This window comes from Chelon labrosus, assembly GCF_963514085.1.
Source record: "Chelon labrosus genome assembly, chromosome: 4".
In the NCBI taxonomy this organism is placed as follows: Eukaryota; Metazoa; Chordata; class Actinopteri; order Mugiliformes; family Mugilidae; genus Chelon; species Chelon labrosus.
This window is the reverse complement of record NC_140340.1, coordinates 11,586,019-11,607,939: the sequence shown is the minus strand read 5'-3', so window position 1 is coordinate 11,607,939 and position 21,921 is coordinate 11,586,019. Positions and strand designations below refer to the sequence as shown.

General features: G+C 40.9%; 3 protein-coding genes across 3 annotated transcripts in view; all 3 read right to left on the bottom strand.

The window, feature by feature from the left end:
• Positions 1–1,624: 1,624 nt before the first annotated feature.
• LOC311486906 (actin-associated protein FAM107A) lies at positions 1,625–8,726 on the bottom strand (the record flags this gene model as incomplete). The annotated part of the gene is made up of 6 exons (XM_084542928.1): positions 1,625–1,873; positions 2,806–2,962; positions 3,051–3,237; positions 6,546–6,597; positions 8,223–8,289; positions 8,722–8,726. 6 exons carry the CDS (start codon positions 8,724–8,726, stop codon positions 1,769–1,771), a joined length of 573 nt encoding a protein of 190 aa, XP_084399054.1. The 3' UTR covers positions 1,625–1,768.
• A 630-nt stretch (positions 8,727–9,356) lies between these two features.
• On the bottom strand, positions 9,357–14,453 carry LOC311487357 (protein FAM3C). The gene is made up of 8 exons (XM_084543610.1): positions 12,113–14,453; positions 11,920–12,018; positions 11,636–11,759; positions 11,489–11,547; positions 11,242–11,292; positions 11,052–11,136; positions 10,833–10,959; positions 9,357–10,709 (listed from the first exon to the last, which is right to left on the bottom strand). Exons 1-8 carry the CDS (start codon positions 12,123–12,125, stop codon positions 10,581–10,583), a joined length of 687 nt encoding a protein of 228 aa, XP_084399736.1. The 5' UTR covers positions 12,126–14,453; the 3' UTR covers positions 9,357–10,580.
• Positions 14,454–14,535: 82 nt separating this feature from the next.
• Positions 14,536–21,921, bottom strand: part of cfap20dc (CFAP20 domain containing) — a gene marked incomplete at its 5' end in the record, with an annotated part of 33,340 nt that continues 25,954 nt past the window's right edge. The window contains 7 exons of the mRNA XM_084542927.1: positions 14,536–16,784; positions 16,912–17,023; positions 17,105–17,211; positions 18,670–18,694; positions 20,092–20,099; positions 20,759–20,871; positions 21,745–21,839. Of these exons, the coding sequence (XP_084399053.1) occupies positions 16,770–16,784; positions 16,912–17,023; positions 17,105–17,211; positions 18,670–18,694; positions 20,092–20,099; positions 20,759–20,871; positions 21,745–21,839 (475 nt within the window). The 3' untranslated portion in view covers positions 14,536–16,769. The remainder of the gene's footprint in view (positions 16,785–16,911; positions 17,024–17,104; positions 17,212–18,669; positions 18,695–20,091; positions 20,100–20,758; positions 20,872–21,744; positions 21,840–21,921) is intronic.

Here is a 21,921-nt window from a genome sequence, read left to right as displayed (position 1 = left end):
GACACCCAGACACCAGTAGGGTAAAAAAACATATATGAACCACAACGCATTGTATGAAAAGAGAAAAAAAAAAAAAGTGTCACGGTGCTGAAAACATCACCCGCCTGCCCGTGTGCAAGCTTTACATCTGTCCTCCTGAGTAAAAGGCCTGCAGTACCTAAGCCATACAGCAAACTGGAGAGATTTTACGGTAGATTTAGATATGTCGCCATCTTCTAAATGCGCGACTCAGATGAAGGACAGCCATGACTCTGCAAGAGATTTAACATGGAAAAAAGAAATAATAATAAAGCAACAACTATCAAAGACTCTTTAATCCTGATCCGGATCATAACGTGCCATTATTAAATTCAAGTATATTACGATATATTGTGTTTTATTATTTAGCTTCAGAGAGCTACCAATCCATCTAACAGTCCACATTAGTTGAATTAAAACCATGAAGCTAGTTTCCCTCCATTTATCACTGACATGTGCAGGTCCATAGTACAGTAAAAGAAGGCAATCACTCTGGATTTTAATGACTGTAATTGTGGAAAATATGCAAACTGTGTTTGAAGGGCTTCATGTTAACTGTAAGATAGCCAATGTTGATGACTTTGATAACCTGGCTATTATATGTTTGGTAATGACCTTCTGTTGAAACTTTCCTGAGATTCGTTTCCACTTGGCTGTGTTTTGGTTTTTTGTTTTTTAAAAGAAAAAAAAAAAAAGCTTATATTACCCATTACAAACACATCTAAAATGCATAAAGAAACACATGTATATTATATATATAAATATAAGTATATATTGTATATCCTTTTTTTGTAAAAGCTGTTTTGAGCTACAACTGTATGGATGCAATGCATCATGGGTTATTGAACAAGAAAATATGATTTGTACCCACAAAGATATGATTGCAGGAAATTAAATAAAACTTCCTTGTCTATGCATTGTGGGTTCTGTCATTTCACTATGACTTTATTTTTAAATGTAAAGAAAGCACATTTGTAAAAAGGTGATTGTGAAACGGATTCAAACCTACGAAGTGACCTGCAAAGAGCAACGTGTACAGAAAATAAAGTTGTGCATTGCATACTACTGATTAATCATTTTACACATTTGCACCTTGACTTCTTTTCCATTCATTTCATGGTCCTTCTAAGCGAACAGCAGCTCAAAACCAATTATTTCAAAGACACAATCAGCACATGCACAATATAATGTAAGCGTGTTACAGCAGTAGGCAGTGTTGATTATCTTTCCAGACGTCATATCGTGATACCTTCAAACACATACATGATTCTTTGTCCAATTAGATAAAATGATGAGCACTAACATTCCCAACTGATCCAAAAAATAATAATTTACAAAACGGTAATACGTTTTATCATGTGAATTTAATTTGCATTGTTGGAGAAAAAGGAGCAAGGAATGATACCTGTGTAATATGACATGTCACTGTTGAACGCAATGCCAGCAGCCCAATTCAGCCACATTCACACACATAAAACATTCAGGTGAAAAAAATGACTTATTCATTATGCATGCTATATTATATTGTTATAATATTATTCTTTTATGCTCCTTGCACCTTTATAGTCAGCTACTGGCATCACAAATGGATGACGTGCCTCGACTTGACCGGAAGGTGTCGCCTCCGTCATGAATACTGAGCAGCCTTATCTATTCACCGTGGAAGGCACTTAAGCTCTAACATCTAATCCCAGTGTCTCTTGGTCCCAGCGGTCTACTGTGGTGACGCCTGTCAGCTCGCTGGTATCTGTCACACTTGTTTCTCTCCCGCGTCCAGCGCTGCCGTTCTCCTCAGTCTCTCTTTGACTTGGAGGAACTCGGGCTCCTCCTGCTTTTGTTTCTCCTCTCTCTCCAGCTGTGGGGAGATGAAAACGCACTTGCATCTTGAGCTCGTGTATGTGTGTGTGTGTGTGTGTGTGCAGTTACAGCAAACAATCAGCATTTTCGTCATGAGAAATTTGACCGACGTCAGTGGCAGTGTAATATGACTAAGATTTGATGCGTTTGTACTTCAGTTTCTTTCAGTGGTGCAGGAATTATTTTATTTTTTTACCCCAGTACATATTTGACAACTTCACGACGAAAAGATTATTTTCACAAACTGAGAATATTCAAGATAAAACTGCAACAAACAATATGTAAAAATGTTTCTTGCACAATTGCAATAGTGAAATTATAATTCCACATTAATGCAACTCAAAAAATACAACACTCACAGTAGCTACGTTTACATTTGACGTCTTTCCCCCTACTTTTACTTGTGGCAAAGCATTTGTGCAGAGCAATATTTCTGCTTTTACTTCCATAAACGAAATAAATACCCACTCCACCGCAGCCTAAATGAGAAACAGCCACCCAGACCTTATTTTTATGTCCTTAAAACTAAATGCAAAAACATGCAAATGGATTTATGAAGCAATTAAATAAATATACTGCTTCTCCTCTCGCGTTGTGGACCAGGAGGCTGCATTTAAACTGACATTAATACAAGCATATGAATGCATTCGGTGTTGGAGCCAAGACTGGACTGCCCTCCACTGGCTGACTGCAGAACAACCCTATATTCCAGTCATAGTCATATATTGTATAATCTTAAAATCTCGAGAGGAATGTCGCTTTTTTGTGTGCAGAAAGAAAGGAAAAACCATACCACATCTATTTTACATGATATAATGCTTCATGAGAAGTTATTCCCAGAAAAACGAATCTCATTTAACCACAATGATTATGTTTTCTCAGGCAGAGATAATAGGATGTATGAAAGAGAATTACATGTCCCACGCGTACCTTTTCAAGCCTGCGGCGTCTTTTCAGCAGCTCTTGATGGAGAGGGGATGTGTTCTTCTTCGCCTCCTCCCGGTCCCTGCTTGCCTTCACCCTTTGATCCCATTTCCTCTTTTCCAGAGCCCTCTGGAGTTCGGCCTTCCCTTCTTGAGACACACTCCTGTCAGACACACAGACCGCCTTAATGATTTATATAAATAATGAAACTAAAGTGTGGCCATTTACGACTTTCAGAGTGTCTGTCCAACCTCTTGTGGGTCATCCGCAGTTCTTTGTGGAGCTCCTGGTGGCTCTTGGAGGCAATTAAATGACTGAGAGGTTTTGGGGGTCTGATTAGATTACTCCCCTCCCCCTCGCTCTGCAGTTGGCATGGATGAGACTGAAGCTCTGGGAATCGGTCTTCCCGTTCAGTCTGGTGTTCCTCCATCATGGAGGCTAAAGAAGGAAAAAAACGTGCAAACAAACAGTATATTCCTGCCTAGTTGATGTCTGTGTGGTATTATAAACATTTTAGCGACAAATAAAGGTATAGATGTAGTACAACTTTGATTTAGAATAGCTGAAAATGATCATTATTGACTGAGAAAAGAAGGATTTGATAAAGATAAAGGGAGGCCTTGACATCTTCTGCAAAAGGAGACAGGAAACAATTCAATTTTCTTGTCAAATTGTTCCTAAATTTAATAATGAATGTTTAAGCTAACTCAAGGTTATTAATGTTTTATGGTATATGCCAGTGATCTACTCAACTTCAAAATCTGCACATCACATTTACTAACATAATGAAAGCACACAGCTGCCTTTTTGGACTTGTAAGCAGAGATGCCTCTAAAACTAAGTGACTATCCCACAAATATATAGATGAGACCAATGCAGATCAATGTTAAATGGCCAGAGGACACTGATGTACAACCACATGAGATACAAGAAGAGATGGTGACACTATGACAATCATAGGAAGAACATAATTAAGTAACATTCATTCATTCATTCATTCATCTTCTGTAACTGCTTGTTCTCTGGAGGGTCGCAGAGCGGGCTAGAGTCTACTGCGGCTGACATCAGGCGAGAGGCGAGGTACACCCTGGACAAGTCGCTAGTCTATCTCATGGCTAACACAGAGAGACAGACGACAATTCACACCTACAGACTATTTAGAATCACCAATTAACCTAACTAGCATGTCTTTGGACAGTGGGAGAAAGCCGGAGTACCTGGAGAGAACCCACGCAGGCACAGTGAGAACGTGCAAACCCAGAAACTTCTTGCTGTGCCACCAAAATAAGTAACATACCTGGTCAAATTGTATATGTACCTGTTTGCCACCAGAGTCAGTAGCAAGACTTCTAACACAGTCTGTTGGTCTTTTCTATCCAAAGCCAGTTTCTCTCAATTTGAGTTTAAACCTGCAGCTGACAGTCTAATTAGAGATTCATTCAAGTCTATGTTGCTTTAAAGGGGAATTACCAATTTTTACAACCTGGACCTTATACCTGGTATAAAATACGATCGTTTACTCACCCATATAACTTTGGTGTCATTTGGAGTCATTCGGACGACATTTATATCTGCGTATATCCATATAGTGGGAGTGAATGGGGCACCGAAACGCAGCCTCTAAATAACGCATTATCTGCCGCGAAACTCATTCATTTCACCAATATTTTGTTATGATACCTTAGTGCTATTCCCTGTTGAGTCCAGAGTTACCTGTTATCTGTTCGCAGACGTGCAGCGATTTGTTGTTCTTAAGCCAGCTGTTCCTCACTCTGCCTCCGCATCCTCCTTTTAACGAGCTCCTCATCTGTATACTCTGGCTCAAAACGGTAAGGACGTCCATCACAAACAAAGTCGTCGCCCACAATCTCAGAATCGGAAAAATATTCAGCCATGTTGCAAAAAACTAGCAGTAGCAAATTACAGGTAAAGACCTCAGAGATGAGATCATCCAGGTCAGAGGTTAGTAGGTCAATCTATAGACCCCGGATGATGATAACAGGTAACTCTGGACTCAACAGGGAATAGCACTAGGGTATCATAACAAAATATTGGTGAAATGAACGAGTTTCGCGGCAGATAATGCGTTATTTAGAGGCTGCGTTTCGGTGCCCCATTCACTCCCACTACATGGATATACGCGGATCTAAATATCGTCCGAATGACTCCAAATGACAAAAAAGTTATATGGATGAGTAAACAATCGTATTTTATACCATAAATAAGGTCCGGGTTGTAAAAAACAGTAATTCCCTTTTAAGTGACAGATGTACAACAACCTAGGTCTTGCCAGAACATTGTAGTCAATGTAACTTTTACTGTGGTTGCCGCTGTGACAGTAATGCTAAGTGTCAAAACATATGTAAGCTAGCAAAAGGAGAAGGGTCACAAAGTCTGTGAACTGACTCATAAATTATTTTTTTGTATAGCTAACACTAGACATCGTAACTTGCTTTACATACCAAAAAAGGTATGCAGGAACTTTTCCCCTGTTCTTGAACTTCCCCCCTTTGGTGTGTCCGCAATGGAGGAATCAAGGATGGTCATGGTTCTTAGAAATTCTTGTTTTTGGTCTTTTAGCTCTTACTTCACATTGGGTACTTTCCCAGCACAAGAGGAACTGTGAGTGATGCAAGTGTACGTCGATTTGCTGAACACAACCAGCAATTCCGAAAAGAAACGATTGGCGTAACGTTAGCTATTCAAACAACAAGTCTTAACGTTAAGTTTAAATTAGGGAGAAAACACAGTGTATTATGAAGGTCGGACTTTTTTGAGCCTATCACTGCCTTCAAACGAAACTTGTGAGAGTGTGACATGGCGTGGAAAGTTGCGTACACAAAAGGCTTCAGGTAGCAACTTTGCTGTAAGCTGTGAGAACCACCAAGGCCATTAATTTAGCGAGAAAATCAGCAAGTAGCATAATGCAGGAAACACAAAGGTACAATGAAAAGATGAGGCTAATTTGAACACTTGAAATTTTCCGACACGCATCACAACTCTGGTGTGGTTGTGAATACCACAGGAGAGCACAGTAAACACGACCCCATCTGAAAATATTCCTTAAAAATGGAACAAGACACAGAAAAAAATGGACTGAAAGTGAAGTCTAGGCTTTAAAGTCTATGCAACATTGCTGTACGTTGCTGCAAGTGGCACAGAACTGAGTGATGTAACCGTAACAACAGCCAGCCGACTGTTACGTCACCACTGCGTTCTCGCTGGCTGTGTGAATGCAAACAGGAAGAAGCCCTTTGAAGGTGTGTAGTTTTGGGGGAAGTCCCCAGCGGATAGTTCCCCTCAGAGAGTCTCTAGAAGTGTTTGGTCCGAGGGCACCGATTGTGTAGCTTTAAAGCACAATTCACCCGAATTGCCAAATGTCACTAGGCAAATGGTTTATTGACAGGCACATAACGGTTCATTGACTTAACAGATTATGTCTTTTCCTTTTACTCTTTAAGGACAGTCAAAATCAATAAGACAGTCTCTTCTGCAAACAAGAACAGTCACACAAATTCCAACACATCCACGCCGCCCCACGTCCGATTCTTCCCCGAGTCACACAAACAGGCCAAGAACTTCACCCCGCCTCTTTGAGATAGAAATAATAATAACAACAGATATTACGTGCACAACAGTGGCTCAGTGCTGTACTGCGCTCCCTCACAGCAAGAGGCTCCCACGATGGATAACATTTTACAGTCAAAATAACAAAGACAAAAATTGCAAATGGATATTTTTCTCACCAGACCCATTACGGCGTGTCTCACTTCTACCAGGGAAATGTTGGAGATCTCTCTGTCAACAGAAAACAGTCATATAGAAGATAATATGCCCCAGTCAAAAAAAAACAACAACAACACATAAATAAAATAGATAAATAGAAGTCTCCCAGCCGGGTCAACATTTCATGCAAATGGAAGCAACACAAAGCCATATTATGATGCTGACAGATAAATAAAGTGTCGGCTCCGTTGCCACGTGTTCAGTGGAGCGAGCAGAGGTGAGGTGGAAGGCTGCCACATCATTAATGACGGTATTAAACAAAACACAGTTTGATTCCCACTGAGTTGCTCATTTGCTGGAGTTTGAGCAGAATTAATAGCGGAGACGGGAATGATTCCCCCCGCAGTTATCAGGTTGGACAGCTGAGTTAACCGTCTTCCCCTCAGTTTCTTTCTGTTTTTGTCGTTTTATTTCATGAACATGCAGCGAAATACAAGTCTGTAAAATGAAAACTTTTGCTCTGAGCATTATTAGTCAGGGTTTCTGTGTATATACAGTATGTATACACTGATCAGGGATAACATTATAGTGTGTGTATATGTATATATTTGCCTGCTACAAATATACTGATCAGCCACAACATTATGAAGCAGAAGCAAAAAACATTGACCATCTTGTGATAATTCAGTGTTCTGCTGGGAAACTTTTGGACCTGGCATTCATTCGTGTGGATGTTACTTAGACATGTAGCACCCACCTAGACCAGACCAGGCACCCCCACCCCATAGCAACGACACACCAGCAGGAAGCAGCCTGACACAGACACACACACAAAAACGCTTTAGGAACAACTAAAAAAAACATGAAGAACAGCACAAGGTGTTGACCTGGCCTCCAAATTCACTAGATCCTAAATTGATCAAGTATCTGTGGGATGATCCACAGAGGCCCCTCCCCTCAAACCATAGGACACAAAGGCCCCCACTAACAACATTCTGTTGCCAGACACCACAGGACACCCTCAGAAGGCCCATGTCCATTCTCTGATGAGTCACAACTGTTGTGGAGGCACAAGGGAGACCTACACAGTCATAATGTTGTGGCTGATCAGTGTATACTGTATCTATATATCTATATATTTGTACCTATATATATTGCTACATGTGCTCCTGTTCAAATATTCAAATAAGATAAAAAATTTAACAAGGTGACAGTAAACGGTCAGAGTGAGAGGGAATCAAGAAGAGCACTGAGAGAATTTTAATGACAACTTTGCTGCTGCTGCTGTTTGGCTGATGAGAGAGGAGTCGTGCTGTTTGGCTGAATCTCACACAGTGGCTATTGTGTGGAGAAGAATTAATAGGACATGACAGGATAAACAGTCTCCAAGGCCCACTCTTCAGTGGGCGTTTTTTCACTTGGATAAAGACTTCTATTCAGTTCAGGCATTTGAGCATGGGTAAAAGGTAGAGACAAAACAGAGCAGGGAGTATTTAAGGTACTGTACCGTAGAACAACCATGCACAAATAGCACTGAAAATATTACGCACAATATAAACTTGTCATGATGTGAGATTTTTCCGTTATCTTTCTTTCAATCTTCCCAAAAACACGCGCATGTTATTTTTAAAATGAGTCAAGAAATGGCACATGTGTAATATGTCTTGGAGAAACAGCAAAAATAACAAGAAACTTACCTTCTTCCCATGGGTGACTCCCATGTCCTCAGCATGAATCCTGATTCGGTGCCTGCACAGATGCCTGCTGGGCTCGCAGTGGACCAGAGTTTCAGCAATAATTCGAGGTTACGCTCTCTCTGCTCCAGCGGCCAAGAATGTCACAAAGAGAGGAACGTGCTCTGCGTTCGGACCAATGGTGATGCTCCCAGGGAAGCAGCAGCTAAGTAGAATACAAACTCCGGAGAACAGGCCCAGCGTGCTCAAAGAATATTTAACGTGGGTACAGCAGTGTTGGAAAAGAAAGAAAGAACGTGCGCTTCAGTAGAATCTTATGGTTCTCACGTTTTATTTGAGTGTTTAAGAGGAAGATGACTGTAGATTTTACTATAGTCACAAGTTACATTTCAATTGAAGATTTAAAAATGAGAAAAAAAAAAACACGATGAGCATATTAAATACACCTTTTTTTCGCCTGTGACCTCTCGTAAAAAAGTCCCGTCAAGCTGAGGCTCCTTACCACATTTTAGATCTCCACGAGTTGTTAAAAGTTCCATCAAAGAGACACAGATCAGAAGGTTTAATTTAAATAACCGTTCCAGGCGAAGAGAAATCAAGTTATCCAGTAATTCACACAGAGATCTGAGAAAAGTCAAAAGGAACTTATCAAAAAATTTGTAAAGGAGAATTTCTTCTTTCCCTTCCCACTAGTCATCTCACCTCAAGTCAGATTTATCTCAAGCCTCCCTTGTCATTTATCTTGTCATTCCAGGTTAGCAACCATTATAGCGAACTAATGATTGTATGTTGAACTCGCTTGAACAGTAAAACGTTTATTAACAGTGCTGTTACAGCGCTGTTTGTCCCAGAGGGGGGGAAAAAAAAACTTTTGGCATTTTAATCTGTACCTGATACTTGCAAAGAATGCAGTCACACTCTCGAGGTGTCAGATGATATCCTTCCTTTCTATCTTCTATCTATTTACTTAGCATGTTCTATCATTATGTAGTGTAGCCAGTTTCATTTATACGGGCAAAATCTAAAAATCTGAAATTACAAAATAGCCTCAGCGCTATGCATAGATCCTCAAGTCAGGATAAGGACAAGCTCAAAGGAAGAGTAACAGGAGATGGATGACTCTTCGAGGTAGAACAGTCGTGTAAAAGGTCCAACAACATACACAACAAGCAGAAAGCAGAAAGAAACAGAGCAACTCAATGCAATAAATAAAGTATTAACATATAGCGCCTATGAAAGCATTCACCCCTTGAATGTTTTACCATTTTATTGCTTTTTTTTTTAATGGTATCTTTGTCAAATTTCTACAAACTTGCATCAATTTATTATAATGTATAATATTATAATGTAAAGTAAGTGACTGCATGAATATTCATCCTCTTTAAAGTGACTGACCTAATTCAATGGAGGTCCAGCCAACTGGGGCTGGCTGTCTCAATTAGTGAAATGGTGATCAGCCGAGTGCACTGAATGTGAATCTGTGTCTGGAAGGTCCAGTCGCTGGTTAATCAGTATTCCTCCTGGCTACAATTACACCATGAAGACAGAAGAGCACTCCAAGCGACTTAGAGCGGGGGAAAAAAGGGTTATTGTAAAGTATTGAGTCAGGTTATGGATACGGAAAAAATGTCCAAGTCACTGAACATGCCCTGGAGTTCAGCTAAACCTAAATCATTATGAAACGGAAGGAACATGCGTGAATCTGCCTAGAGTGGGACGTCCTCACAAACTGAGCGACTGTGCAAGGAGGAGACTAGTGAGGGAGGCCACCGAGTCATCTATAACCACACTGAAGGAGTTAAAAGCTTAAGCACCCAAGAGTTCAGAGTCTCCCCCATGCTGCATGGGAGAGACTCTGAACAGGTTCTTTACCAGACAAAGGTTTATGGGAAACATCGACTAGCGTTCACCCAAAGACACGTGGGAGACTCCGAGTTCACCTGGAAGAAGGTTGTTTGGTCCCATGGGATAAAAATGGAGCTTTCTGGTCACCAGGATAGACACTGTGTTTGACAGAAACCAAACACGGCACATGATCACACCATGGAGTATGGTGGTGGCAGCATCACGCTGTGATCTCAGCCTGCTGCCCTGGGTGCCTAGTGAAAGATAGTGTCAAATGAATGCAGAAAATAAACAGAAATCCTGGAGAACATTCTGACTCTGGAGTGGCCAAGTTAAAGCCCAGACCTCAATCCAATAAAAAATTTGTAGTTGGACTTCGGGTCCGTGCAACCTGACAGAGCAGAACAGAGCAGTTCAAAGAGTAAAACTGTAGTGTTCAGATGTGGAAGGGGGTTGAATGCTTTATAGGCATTGTACAATGGGTTTTTGAAAAGGCCTTTGAAAAAGAAACTTCCATCAAATTCTGCTGCTCATCAGAGGTTCTTTAAAGTTTACGTCAGTCATCGTTCTCGGGAAACAGCCGGCCACCTCCACCACCTCCGGCCATTCTTCATAAGCGTTGGTTTTCTCATCATTAACAGTCATCTGACAGGTGAGCAGGAGAGAAAACATTGTTTTTTTTTGTTTTTTTTTTAGCATATTTCAAAATAGACGGCCATTTCTGACACGAGCAGAACAAACAAGACTGCCCACAATGGGTTCACCAACCTTCTCAAAGAGGCTTTTGATTTTCGTCCCCGCTCTTCCGGCAAACACCCAGTTGTCTCTCCGTTTCACAGACTGGATCAAAGTGCTTCCCATCCCGACAAATATCTCCCTCATTTCATTTGTCATTCTGCCACGGTAGTAGTAAAGCGGGTCACATTTTGGGACGTGAAATCATTATTTTTTTTTTTTTAATGTCGAACAAGTGAGATTTAAACTTACTTTGTTGTCACATCATCAAACGAGGCCACCAGGACTATCATTCCAGCTTTTATCTCTTTCAGGTACGCCAGGTTGTCTTCTGGGTCTTTTGTCGGGAGTTAAAATTTAAATAAAAAAATAAAAATAAATAAAGGCTTGAAAAAAAGGTTGAATTTGAAAACCTGACTTAAAGATTTAAAGGAACTCTCACTTCCTGTTTTCATGTTAAGACTGTCACATTTTTCCACAACTCCATTTTCACCTACGATAGGATAAAAAAGACACATTAGTACAAGTCACTGATGTAAAAGGCATGATGAACACGTTGTGCAGCGACCAGAAAACTCCAGAACAGATAATAAATGACCTTGAAATGACATTTCATTACAAATCTGGTAAAAAAGCTTGGTAAAAAAGCGGTGTTTTGGGTGGGAGGGTGGTTTTGTCCTTTCACTCACCATTTACCACCACAATGTTCAGTCCTGGCCTCGCGTTGTTCAACACGTGACTCATGATTCTATTCAGACACAGACGAAAGTGAGATCCTCCGCCTCTTTGTGCTTAGTTTATTTGACATGACATGTTTCCGCCACGCCGAAACATACATTTTACCATCGAAACAGATCTTCGGCCCGACGACATCAGCTGCTCCGCTTGTTACGCGTAAGGCAAAATGGTCTGGGGGACAGGCTCTGGAGAGGCTGCACTTTGGCACGGGTGCAGGTGTGGCTGAAAATGTATTTCAATTTCATTTTTAACATAAAAAAAAAGACCTTGATAGATAATTTGGTTCAATCTGAGCTAGGAAAGAACGCTCACAGCATTATACAGGCAGGCATACACAAATGCAGTTTAGGGTTTCAGATGAAATAGAAATAAAATATCTTACCAAGGACGTCTTTTGCTTTCTCCCGTGCATCAAATAAATTGATGGAGATTCCCCATGTGATTAGGAGGACAGCAGTTACAGCGGTGAGGTGCAAAGCGGCTGTCAACAATCAAACAGAGGGCAGAAAGATTTGCAGATAGAGAACCAAAACGACTTTTTTTTCCCTTTTTTTTAAATAAAGAACAAGTCTTACTTCGATGTCTCATATCTGGAACGAATCAGAGAGCTTATTTTGTATTTTTTTTTTTTTTTTTTTGCCAGTCCTAAGAGGAAGAGTCGACACCTTTCAAACGGAGCGCTCAACGAAAAATGTTGTAGACACAGCAGAGCTTTGGTGTCATCTCTGTGAACGGGCTCCCTGACAACTCCTACAACCATGCCTTGAGGGGAAAGTGTTTGGATTTGCAAAAAGAAAAAGTGTTGCAGCCCTCCTCTGAACGCGACATAAAACCCAGGACGTGTCATCATATACGTGCACACACCTACAGCGAACCGGACCATCAAGTTCCTGCTTTTCACAGTGTCAAATAAGAAGAAGGTGTCCACCGGTAATAGATACTTGGGGTGAACAATGAGGCTTGCTAACAGCAGATAGGCCTCCACGGGCATCCGAAACCTGCGGAGGGTAAAGTCACAAAGAGGAGGAAGAGAGAAAAAGGCCTAAAAAAAGTGCATTGTGTTTCAAATACGATGAAAAAAAAACAAAAACGGGTTAAAAGAATCACTGAACCAGTCGTCAAGAGTTTTCTATTTGTATGTAAATTTCAGTAAAACCCATATGATATACGGTGGCATCTGCATAAAGCAGCTCATACACACACACACACACACACGAAAAAAACAACACTACAGACTACAGAAGGGAAAAACAATCAAAGGATTTTACACGACAGAATCAGCGTGGAATAAAAAGAGGCATAAACGAGTTTTTCTGATAAGAAACTAAAAACACTGTAGAATCTGATGTGAAATTCATTTGCAAATCCTGGAGTCCTGGGCGAGACGGGTGAGAGCGAGAACTAGGTTTATTGGAATGAAGACAGCATAAATAGGGCAATACTTCCCTAGTGTTTCTTTTGTTTTGGTGCAGGTAACACGGTTTACAAAAGGAGCGAGCCATTAGTTGCATTTAGATGAAAGATGTGATAATCCCTTAAAGCAGAGGTCAAGCCCTTGTGTCAGCGAGCATCCGCCCAGGCTGATCCCTGAACAACAGCTGAGTCTTTACCTGTCTGGAGAGCTTCTAAACAAAAACAGTTTTTCCTTTTTTCTTTTCTTTCTCCTCTTGGACGTATTTTGACACATAAACCGCACAAAAGGGATGGGTTAAAAACACACGACGCGCACACACAAACACACGCACGCACGCACAAAATGTCTCCAGAACAGCTTCAGTGCATCTTGACATTCTACAACCCCCTGAACTCGAGTGGCGCAAAGTGCACCTTTCCTTTTAGAAGATAGTCCCTCACTTGGTGTGTGGAGGATGGTGGCGGATAGGACTCTCCAGAATACAGCTGATAACCTCCCCTACTTGCTGAGGCTGACTGCAAAGTTTTTAATCACATTCGGATACTCGGAAGCTGAATGGATGTTAAATATTCAAAATATGAGCAGAAAAAAAAAACTAAAAAGAAAAATCTGAGCTTGAAAAAAGGCCCCTAGATTATTATGCCAATCTGGCATCAAAGCCCCTTTTTATTTAAAAATATATCAATAAATTAAATCACCAAAACTGAAATTCTCACATAGTGAACCTGTGATGTTGCCGTAGGGTCCCGAGGATGCAGAATCCAAATTCCCTTTAAAGTGAAAGATTTAATTTCCTGTGTGTGTTACTTTGCAAATGTTTTCAGCTTCTTAGCTAATGATGTCCTCTAATTCCTGACACGGTGTAATACCAAAGGCGACCAGCAGAGGGTCGTTGTGCACCATTTACTGACCAGGGGGGGAAGGACGTTAAATAACCAAACAGCCATGTTTAGTTTCATTCTGTGGCTTTGCAGAAAATAAACAGGCAGTAATGAAACAAACACCGCTTCACCGCTTTCGTATTTGTCATTTGGATGTGAGCAATTCTTAAATAAAACAATTCCTCTCTGATGAAGCAGAGATTCCCCTTTTAGATAAAGAGTGAATCATCCAAGGTCAGGGGTTGGACGAAAACCTGCGCGCTCCACTCCAGCCACGGGACGACTGCATTTAATGATCAGCACACATGTATTCGTTACCGTGAACACCGACATATAAATAGATGCAGCAGGCGCCGGTAATACCGTCAGCATCAGTAAACTGCAGAGCCTTTACAAGATGTTAAAATGCACAGTGACACTTTAAAGTCCCGACAAGAAGAGACAGGTGACAACACACTTGTTTCACTGCTTAATTTGCGAATCACGCAAACGATAATTAAACCACAGTGAGGTGATTTCTGATTAATCATTCATCAGTTCGAGCTGCCATTGGCATCCTGCGACACCGATACTAGCATCGCAGTGTTCACTGGCGACTCACAAGCAGGTGGAGTTGCCGTTTTTTTGGGGGAGGGGGGTAAACGTGGCTGTCAAAAATCACCACTCTACAAAGCCGGGCCTAGAAGTCCATTTAATTTTTGTACTCTGACTTTAAGTGGGTTCATGTTAGCAATGAAAGAGGAAATCATTTCAAAGGGAACTGGCCAACTGCTAGCCGCAGTCTAGCTGTGACTATCTTTTGCTGCGGATCAATTAGGGTGTTTGAAATCTACGAAATGTCAAATCGCCACTTGATGCTTTTTAGCAACTGGCTGTTGGCTATATTTAGACTCAGGTTCACACTTAGACTGAGTGAATGCGAAGGCATCTTTTAAAACGCCCGCCTGTCATTTACAGACATTCACTGTTAAGCAAATTGTTGTTTTGAGATGTAGCTCAAATGAATATCAAGAAACACAAACGGCACCGGAGCCACAACCAGATGATGGATTGATCCATGGAAAAATAAATTTAGAATTTGGTTGTGGAAGAGCAAAAAAAAAAAAAAAAAGGGCGGCACAGTGGCGTGGTGGTTAGCAGCGATGCCTCACAGCGAGAAGGTGCTGCTGTGGAAGGTAAGGGGCCTTTCTGTGTGGAGTTTGCATTTTCTCCCTGTGTCTGCGTGGGTTCTCTCCGGGTACTCAAGCTTCCTCCCACCGTCCAAAGACATGCTTGTTAGGTTAATTGGTGATTCTAAATTGGCCTAAGTGTGAGTGTGAATGGTTGTCTGTCTCTCTGTGTTAGCCCTGTGATAGACGGGATACCTGTCCAGGGTGTACCCCGCCTCTCACCCTATGACAGCTGGGATAGGCTTCATACTAACTGACAAGCTATATTTGCTTCCATATTATTTTTTTGTTTGTTTGGTTTTATTAATGGCCCGTTCTTGAATTCATCACTTTTCATCACACATGCGCGGTGGTGTCAAAATACGAAAACACAACAATGAAACAGTGATGAGCATTCATTGTAATGACACATATCTTACCACCACACTTGTGGAAACAATCCAAATGTGTCTATGAAAAGGACAATTCTTGAACATTTCCACTAGTCGTGTCAGCCCCTTATGATGAGTCGCTGCATCATTGTACATTTGCACTTTTTCTGTGGTCGGGAACCACAACAGATTATGTCATCGTGCTATGTTATGACATATCCAAGAAGCCAAGCACCAACTTGGTGGGTTTTCTTGAAGATGTTTCACCTCTCTTCTTGGATGAGTGGAGAAATGTCTTCAGCAAGCCCAGTTACCCCTGCTTCAGCTTTTTTTTTTTTTATTTTTAATATACTTTTTTTCCTAAAGATTAGCCAACCAACCACTACAAACAATTGTTATTTTATTCCTGAATCTGAACAGTGGAGTGCTGATTCTCAGCGGCATCAGCAGCATCTCAGTAGTTTTATAACTGGGTGTGGGCTGGGTCTAAAAAGTCAATTATTACAAAAAATATATATAATAATTTTTAAAAGAAATTGCAGCTAAAGGTATGTAGTTAGGTCGATACTGATTCCTCCTTCCAAATTAATGGTAGTCTAATTTAGAGAAGAAGTGAGGTGTAAATTGCTGATTTAATACACCGACCGCATCACATTTCATTTTATCGATCCTTTGTGAGTGTTACCTGTCATCTCTAATATTAAATATTGAGTTGAGGTTGCATTGAGGCACATTTTGGGAGAATACTGACTCTGAAAATAGGGATTAGATCGGTTTTGTGCTCATAAAAAACAAACAAACAACAACATCACAAAAAAAATAAAATAAAACACAAAACCGGTTCTTCACATCGTCTAAACCCTGAGTTGTGCCCGTGGGTATAACCTCCACCTATCAGAGGGTCTGGCAGTAGCCTGCATTCGCCCGTGAGGTTAGAAACCACGACTAAGGCAGACGCTTGTAACAGCTCAGTGATAATACAAACAGTGACAAACATTTCACATCAAACATAATGAGAAATAACTCAATACAGGTGCAAATCTAAAAGCAGAAACCACACTGGAGCTGCGACCAGTTCAGCGACTCTGTTCAACATCAGTTGGTTGAGCATCTGCTGGTTCAAGCTTCTCAAACACGAGCCTTCGCTGCATTTTATATTAAACTTCACATTTTTTTTGGTTTTTGAACAGTTGGAAGTAGACGGTGCATTTGATGTCAACATGGGCTGTTAGAAATTGGAATATGCATTTTTAACTGTTTTCTGATTAATTAGTTAATAATAGAAATTATCTGCAGACAGCTGGTAATGAAATAACTGGTGGTTGCAGCCCTAAAGCACAGAATCCATCTCCAGTAAACCCCCTTTCAGGCGGTCCGGCAGTCTCCCAGTTGGGGATTTATTCCAAAAGATCCTGTCACAAGAAAAAAGGAAGTTGCAATTGACGTGTGATGTGATGAGGAAGGTTACAGCTGTGTTGACTTGTGCTCGGGGAAAGATGACAGCGAAAGCTACCATCAGGGAAGCCGTGATGCACTGACCTCGTCTGACTCCTCTCCCACTGTGCAGGGCCCTCTGTCGCCGTCCTCCCCCGTCAACGATGACTGCTGATCCTCCATCCTCCTTAGCAATGAGTATCTGTACGTCGCCTCGCTGAAATAAAGGGTGATGCGTTCTTACGGCGATAAGAGTTTAAAATAATCACGTTCCGCCTCATTAATCAAGGTTGCTTACTTGACTGGGAAGCAGTATTTTCGGATGATCAATACAGCAGCAGCTACTGCCACCGCGGCGACGAGGATCACCGATGCAATAATCCCAGGGTGAAGCCTTAACCCGGCCTAAAAAGACAAATGAATCCAATAAGATCTAACAGTGGGGTAGTTAAAGAGCCCATAAACCTAACAGCTCAGTTCATGATGTGTGGCACGGATAAAAAGGAAATACAGGCAGGAGATCTGACAGCTGAACAGCGGTGCATTATAAATCATACTGGTGTACAACTCAGAAGCTCAACAGCAGCGCTGAGAATCTCTGGCCAGGCACAAAAATTGACTTAGTGGCAATCACTGATCACACACACACACACACACACACACGAGATTACTATAGTATCTTTAAAGTTTAGCTGTAATGTTTAGGAGCAGAGTGTGGGAACATTAGTCTTCGCAGCAATAATTAGGAGTCTCACGGAGCGTGGCCAAGAAGCAACAGTTCGACAGGAACTATTTATCACGCATGTGCGTCGGTGTCAGGAAACCCAGAGAAACGGCGACGAGCTCTCTTTTGTAGCGACACATATTTTATCACCGCACATAACATTATTTTGTCTTAGACCGGTAAACCTTATATTATTCCGCACGGAGACGTCTGGAAATGGGAACACATTCTGAGAGAACCTCCAAAAACCATCTATGATGCATAACAACAATACACAGGGGGGCGAACAGTGGCACGGTGGTTAGCACTGATGCCTCAGAGGAAGAAGGTTTCGGGTTCGAATCTAGGCTGGCTGGAGCTTTTCTGTGTATTAATGTATGTTCTCCCTGTGTCTGCGTGGGTTCTCTCCGGGTACTCCAGCTTCCTCCCGCCATCCGAAAACATGCTCCTTAGGTTAATTGGTGATTCTAAAATTGGCCGTAGGTGTGCATGTGAGTGTGAATGGTTGTCTGTCTCTCTCTCTGTGTTAGCCCTGTGATAGACTGGCGACCTGTACAGGGCCCACGTGACCCGACCCTTCAGAGGACAAGCGGTTACAGAAGAGGAATCAATGAACAACAATAAACATATTTACATTTGAAAACAAACAAACAGATAATCTCTTTTTTTTTTTTTAAGCTATTTTTGTGTGGAGAGGCGGGATGGCCATACAAGCGCAAAGTCAGCTACAACTATTATTAACACCACAGCATTAATTTGATCATTTATATTATAGATCATCCTAGCACTATGGCCCTGAAAGTGAAGTGACATACTAAACAGCTCAACAAGATGATGGATCCTACATTAGTAACAAGTGTAATCAGTGTGAAATAAATAAATAAAAATAAATGTTTTGACATGATTACACCTGCTGTTCTTCCGGAGTGCATCAGTCCTAATCGTCCATCCATATGATGAACAGCCTGCCCCACGCTTAACCTTCACGTCTAACCTACCACAACACACATGCGTCTTTAATCTCCATTATCTCCACTCCGCTGAAGTTATGAGCGCTCCTGTACATGTAGATTAGAGATTATGTCCGCAAACCGGTTACAGTGAAAGCAGGAACTGAGCGGCTCGAACTTGCTTCCTACCTGTTGTGCTGACATGTTTGTTAAACTTCAGAGCCCGGTTAACTTGCTGTCACTCATTGTAAGAACCTAAAACGCGTCACTTTACGACCTACACGGAGCCAAACTAGCGGAAAACATTTATATTAATATAAACATATAAATATATATTTAATAAAACCGTTTTCCGTCGGACAGTGACAGCGGCCGTTCAAAACACCATAGTTGTTTACTTCCTGGTTCCCCGTGCACCTGTTTCCACGCCCCCTTTCATGACGCGTCACGTGATATTTATTTGAGGGTCACATGACCTTCTAATGGAACGCCTTCAAAACATACACCCACTTGCTAGTCCATTAAGGTACACTAGTGGAAATGAATGCATTATAATATAACAGTCCTGCACTAAATCTTAGCTTCATGAAGGTTATGGCATTCAGAATTAATTTAAAATAACATAGAGAGATGTTGATCCAACTGTGCTTTCCTTTTGGAGGCTGTGGTTTGTAGACTGTAGTAATATTGAATTGTATTGTACCAACGTGTATTTATGTAATTTTGGCTCCCCTATTTTAGTCAGTGGGATCGGCTTAATAACAAATACTTTTGTGTTTAATTCAGTTCAACAGCACCACAAACTCCCTTCAAGATGATCATCCAGTTGAATTACCACTTTCCCGAAGCTGTTTCAACATAAACTGAACATTATAACAGTCATGAAGGGGGTTTTAGTGCCGGGCTGTTATATTAGAGTGCATTCTTGTTCACTCTTGTGCCTAATGTTTTGTCAAGATAGTGGATTTTCCCTTCCCTGCATTTGAACAGTGGCAACATGGGTTGGATTGCTACTTTACAGAGGGAGCACATGTTCTACAGTCAGTCATGCATTCTGATCCAGAGCAGTGAGATCCTACTTAAAATGCAAGCCTGTTAATTCAGGACAGTTCCTTATGTAATATTTACATATTCAAGACTGTTGCACAATTTCTAGCTCCAGTTTTTGAGGACACAAATTCATTACATTACAAGTGCATCGTTTTAGCCGCTCACAACTATTCCCTGGAAACATTATGACATAGAACATGTGTTATTTGTCTATTTAAATAAAAAAAGAAATAAAATAATAATAATAAAAAAAAAATACAGCTGTGCACATGCTATCACTTCTTCAGATTACTGATCCAGTTGAGGTTTACCGTAGCTTAATTAAAACTACTGGGAATGTAACAGCATGTGATAAACAAATGTTATTTTTCCCGGCTTTTGTTTCATTTTTTTTCCCTTTCATCGTTAAGCAACAGTTTCTCTCGTGCTGAATCAATCTCGCATCAGGTGTGATGAGTGTTTTGGCAAGAATGATGAAAAGACCTGCCAGCCTCGTGAGGCGGGCGCCTGTTGGTAAGTTACAGAGCATGGAAAAATAAAAAACATTAAAATCATAGTTACGGGTCCATCTGTGAACACAATTACTACAACAAAGCATAAGCATGTCTTTGGAATATTTTGAAGGTAATCAAATGTATTAAAGTGTATTGTATTCTCCTTGTTGGACAGGTTGTCCAGCCTCTCATTTCAAATCCAAGTAAATACACGAAATAGGATCCAGTGCCTGTCCAAATGAAATTTAATTCAAATCACATACTCACATGTCAACATGCTTTCAATGACACTTTTACACAAAATATGATTTTAAAAAGAAGCCAGAATGACCAATATTTTAATAATAACCCCTCCAAAATGTAATTGTCATGTCAAAATAAGCTCCAGGATGTTCTTTCAGAAGACTTGCATTTTAATTTGCCAGGCAAGACTCTTGAAAAGCCCCTTTCTACCATCAGATGTGCGGCTGAATGAGCAAGAACTTTCAAAAAGCATCTGTCTGATTTTATCCAATCCACCCACTAACATGACACCGCACACAGAGACACAAAACTCCCATTATCCCCTCCCCCCAAAAAAAGCAGTCAAATACACACATTTTTACAAATGGGAAATTCACCACTGATCAATAAGCTTGGGCTCAAAAAAATATATTAAAAAAAAATCCAGTATCCATTCAATCACTGTCAATGTGACTTATTAATTCTGATTTCTCATTGGCTTTGAGTTAAGCTAGTTCATAGTACTTCCCCGTCTTTGGATCAAAATAGCAGTTGAGGCAAGGATCGTAGAGCAGATTCAAATACTCGTCCTCGTTCTCCCCTTCATCCTCCTGCTCATCCCCTCCTGTAATTAAATCAGTCCACGGCACTTAGAAGTGATTGTTCAAGATGTACATAACAGCAGAGCAGTAAATCCAATCAATTGTGTGCAAATAAAATACATAAATGTAAAATTGTATATTTTTTATGTATACTAGCGTGGCCACGACAGATATGAATAAGGGCCTACTCAGTCAGCTGTTACTGGAATAAAATGAAAAGCTTGGTAGGTGGGGTGACCTTCAGACTCGGGTGGATTTAAAAGTTTTCTGCCGCTGCCATTTTTTTCCTCATCAATCAAGACCTAAGACACCCCAGACCCAGTACCACATTATGAAGCTGTAAAGAGATTCCCTGTAATCGCCACTACTTTAAAGCATGAGAATTTGGCTGTTAAACTGACAGGTAGTTAAAAGCTAAAAAGGTTATGGAATGCTCCGGGACGAACATTTTATCTTATCAGAACTCGGGCAACAATAATGAAAACTAATTATGAGACACAGTGTGTGAGAGGTTTAAAAATGATGTTGTAAACCGGAAAGGTTTCATCAATTAACCTTGTCGATGTGTCTAGGGGGTTCAGACCTGTAATGAGCCTGTCTCTTCTGACCTACAGTGTTATGTGGAGGACAGAGAGCTCCACTCTCACTGTTTTTTTCTTCTTTTTTTTTTTTTACCCTTAATTAGATATAGTATTCACTCGCTTTCCCACCGTGCTGTCTTTGTTGGAAATGTAATGGGTTTGTTAGCTCTGGCACCAGTGAATGTTTCCATTAGTTGTGTGCATTTGTGCAATTAGTGTTAATGTTACAGCATTGCGTTGTTTGCTGTCTTCCTGACTTCCAAGGACATAAAAGGCAGTCTGGGGGCAAAAGGACTGAAATGAAGGTTACTGTACCTCTGACTAGATTTTTCAGATTGCTCCATGTGTTGCCTGACCTTCTTTGCTGGCTGGGAGGCATAATAGGGGGGCTGAGCACGTCCATCCACTCCCTTGGGAAAAGACCATAAAGGCAGACAGTCATGACAACACATGCCATTACACGCACCATCCTACTATATGACATTTTAACAA

Coding starts and splice junctions, on each gene's coding strand:
- LOC311487357 (XM_084543610.1), bottom strand. Junction 11,137..11,241: donor TCTTAACATGAAAACAGGAA/GTGAGAGTTCCT, acceptor TCCCGACAAAAG/ACCCAGAAGACAACCTGGCG. Junction 10,960..11,051: donor TTTGATGATGTGACAACAAA/GTAAGTTTAAAT, acceptor CTACCGTGGCAG/AATGACAAATGAAATGAGGG.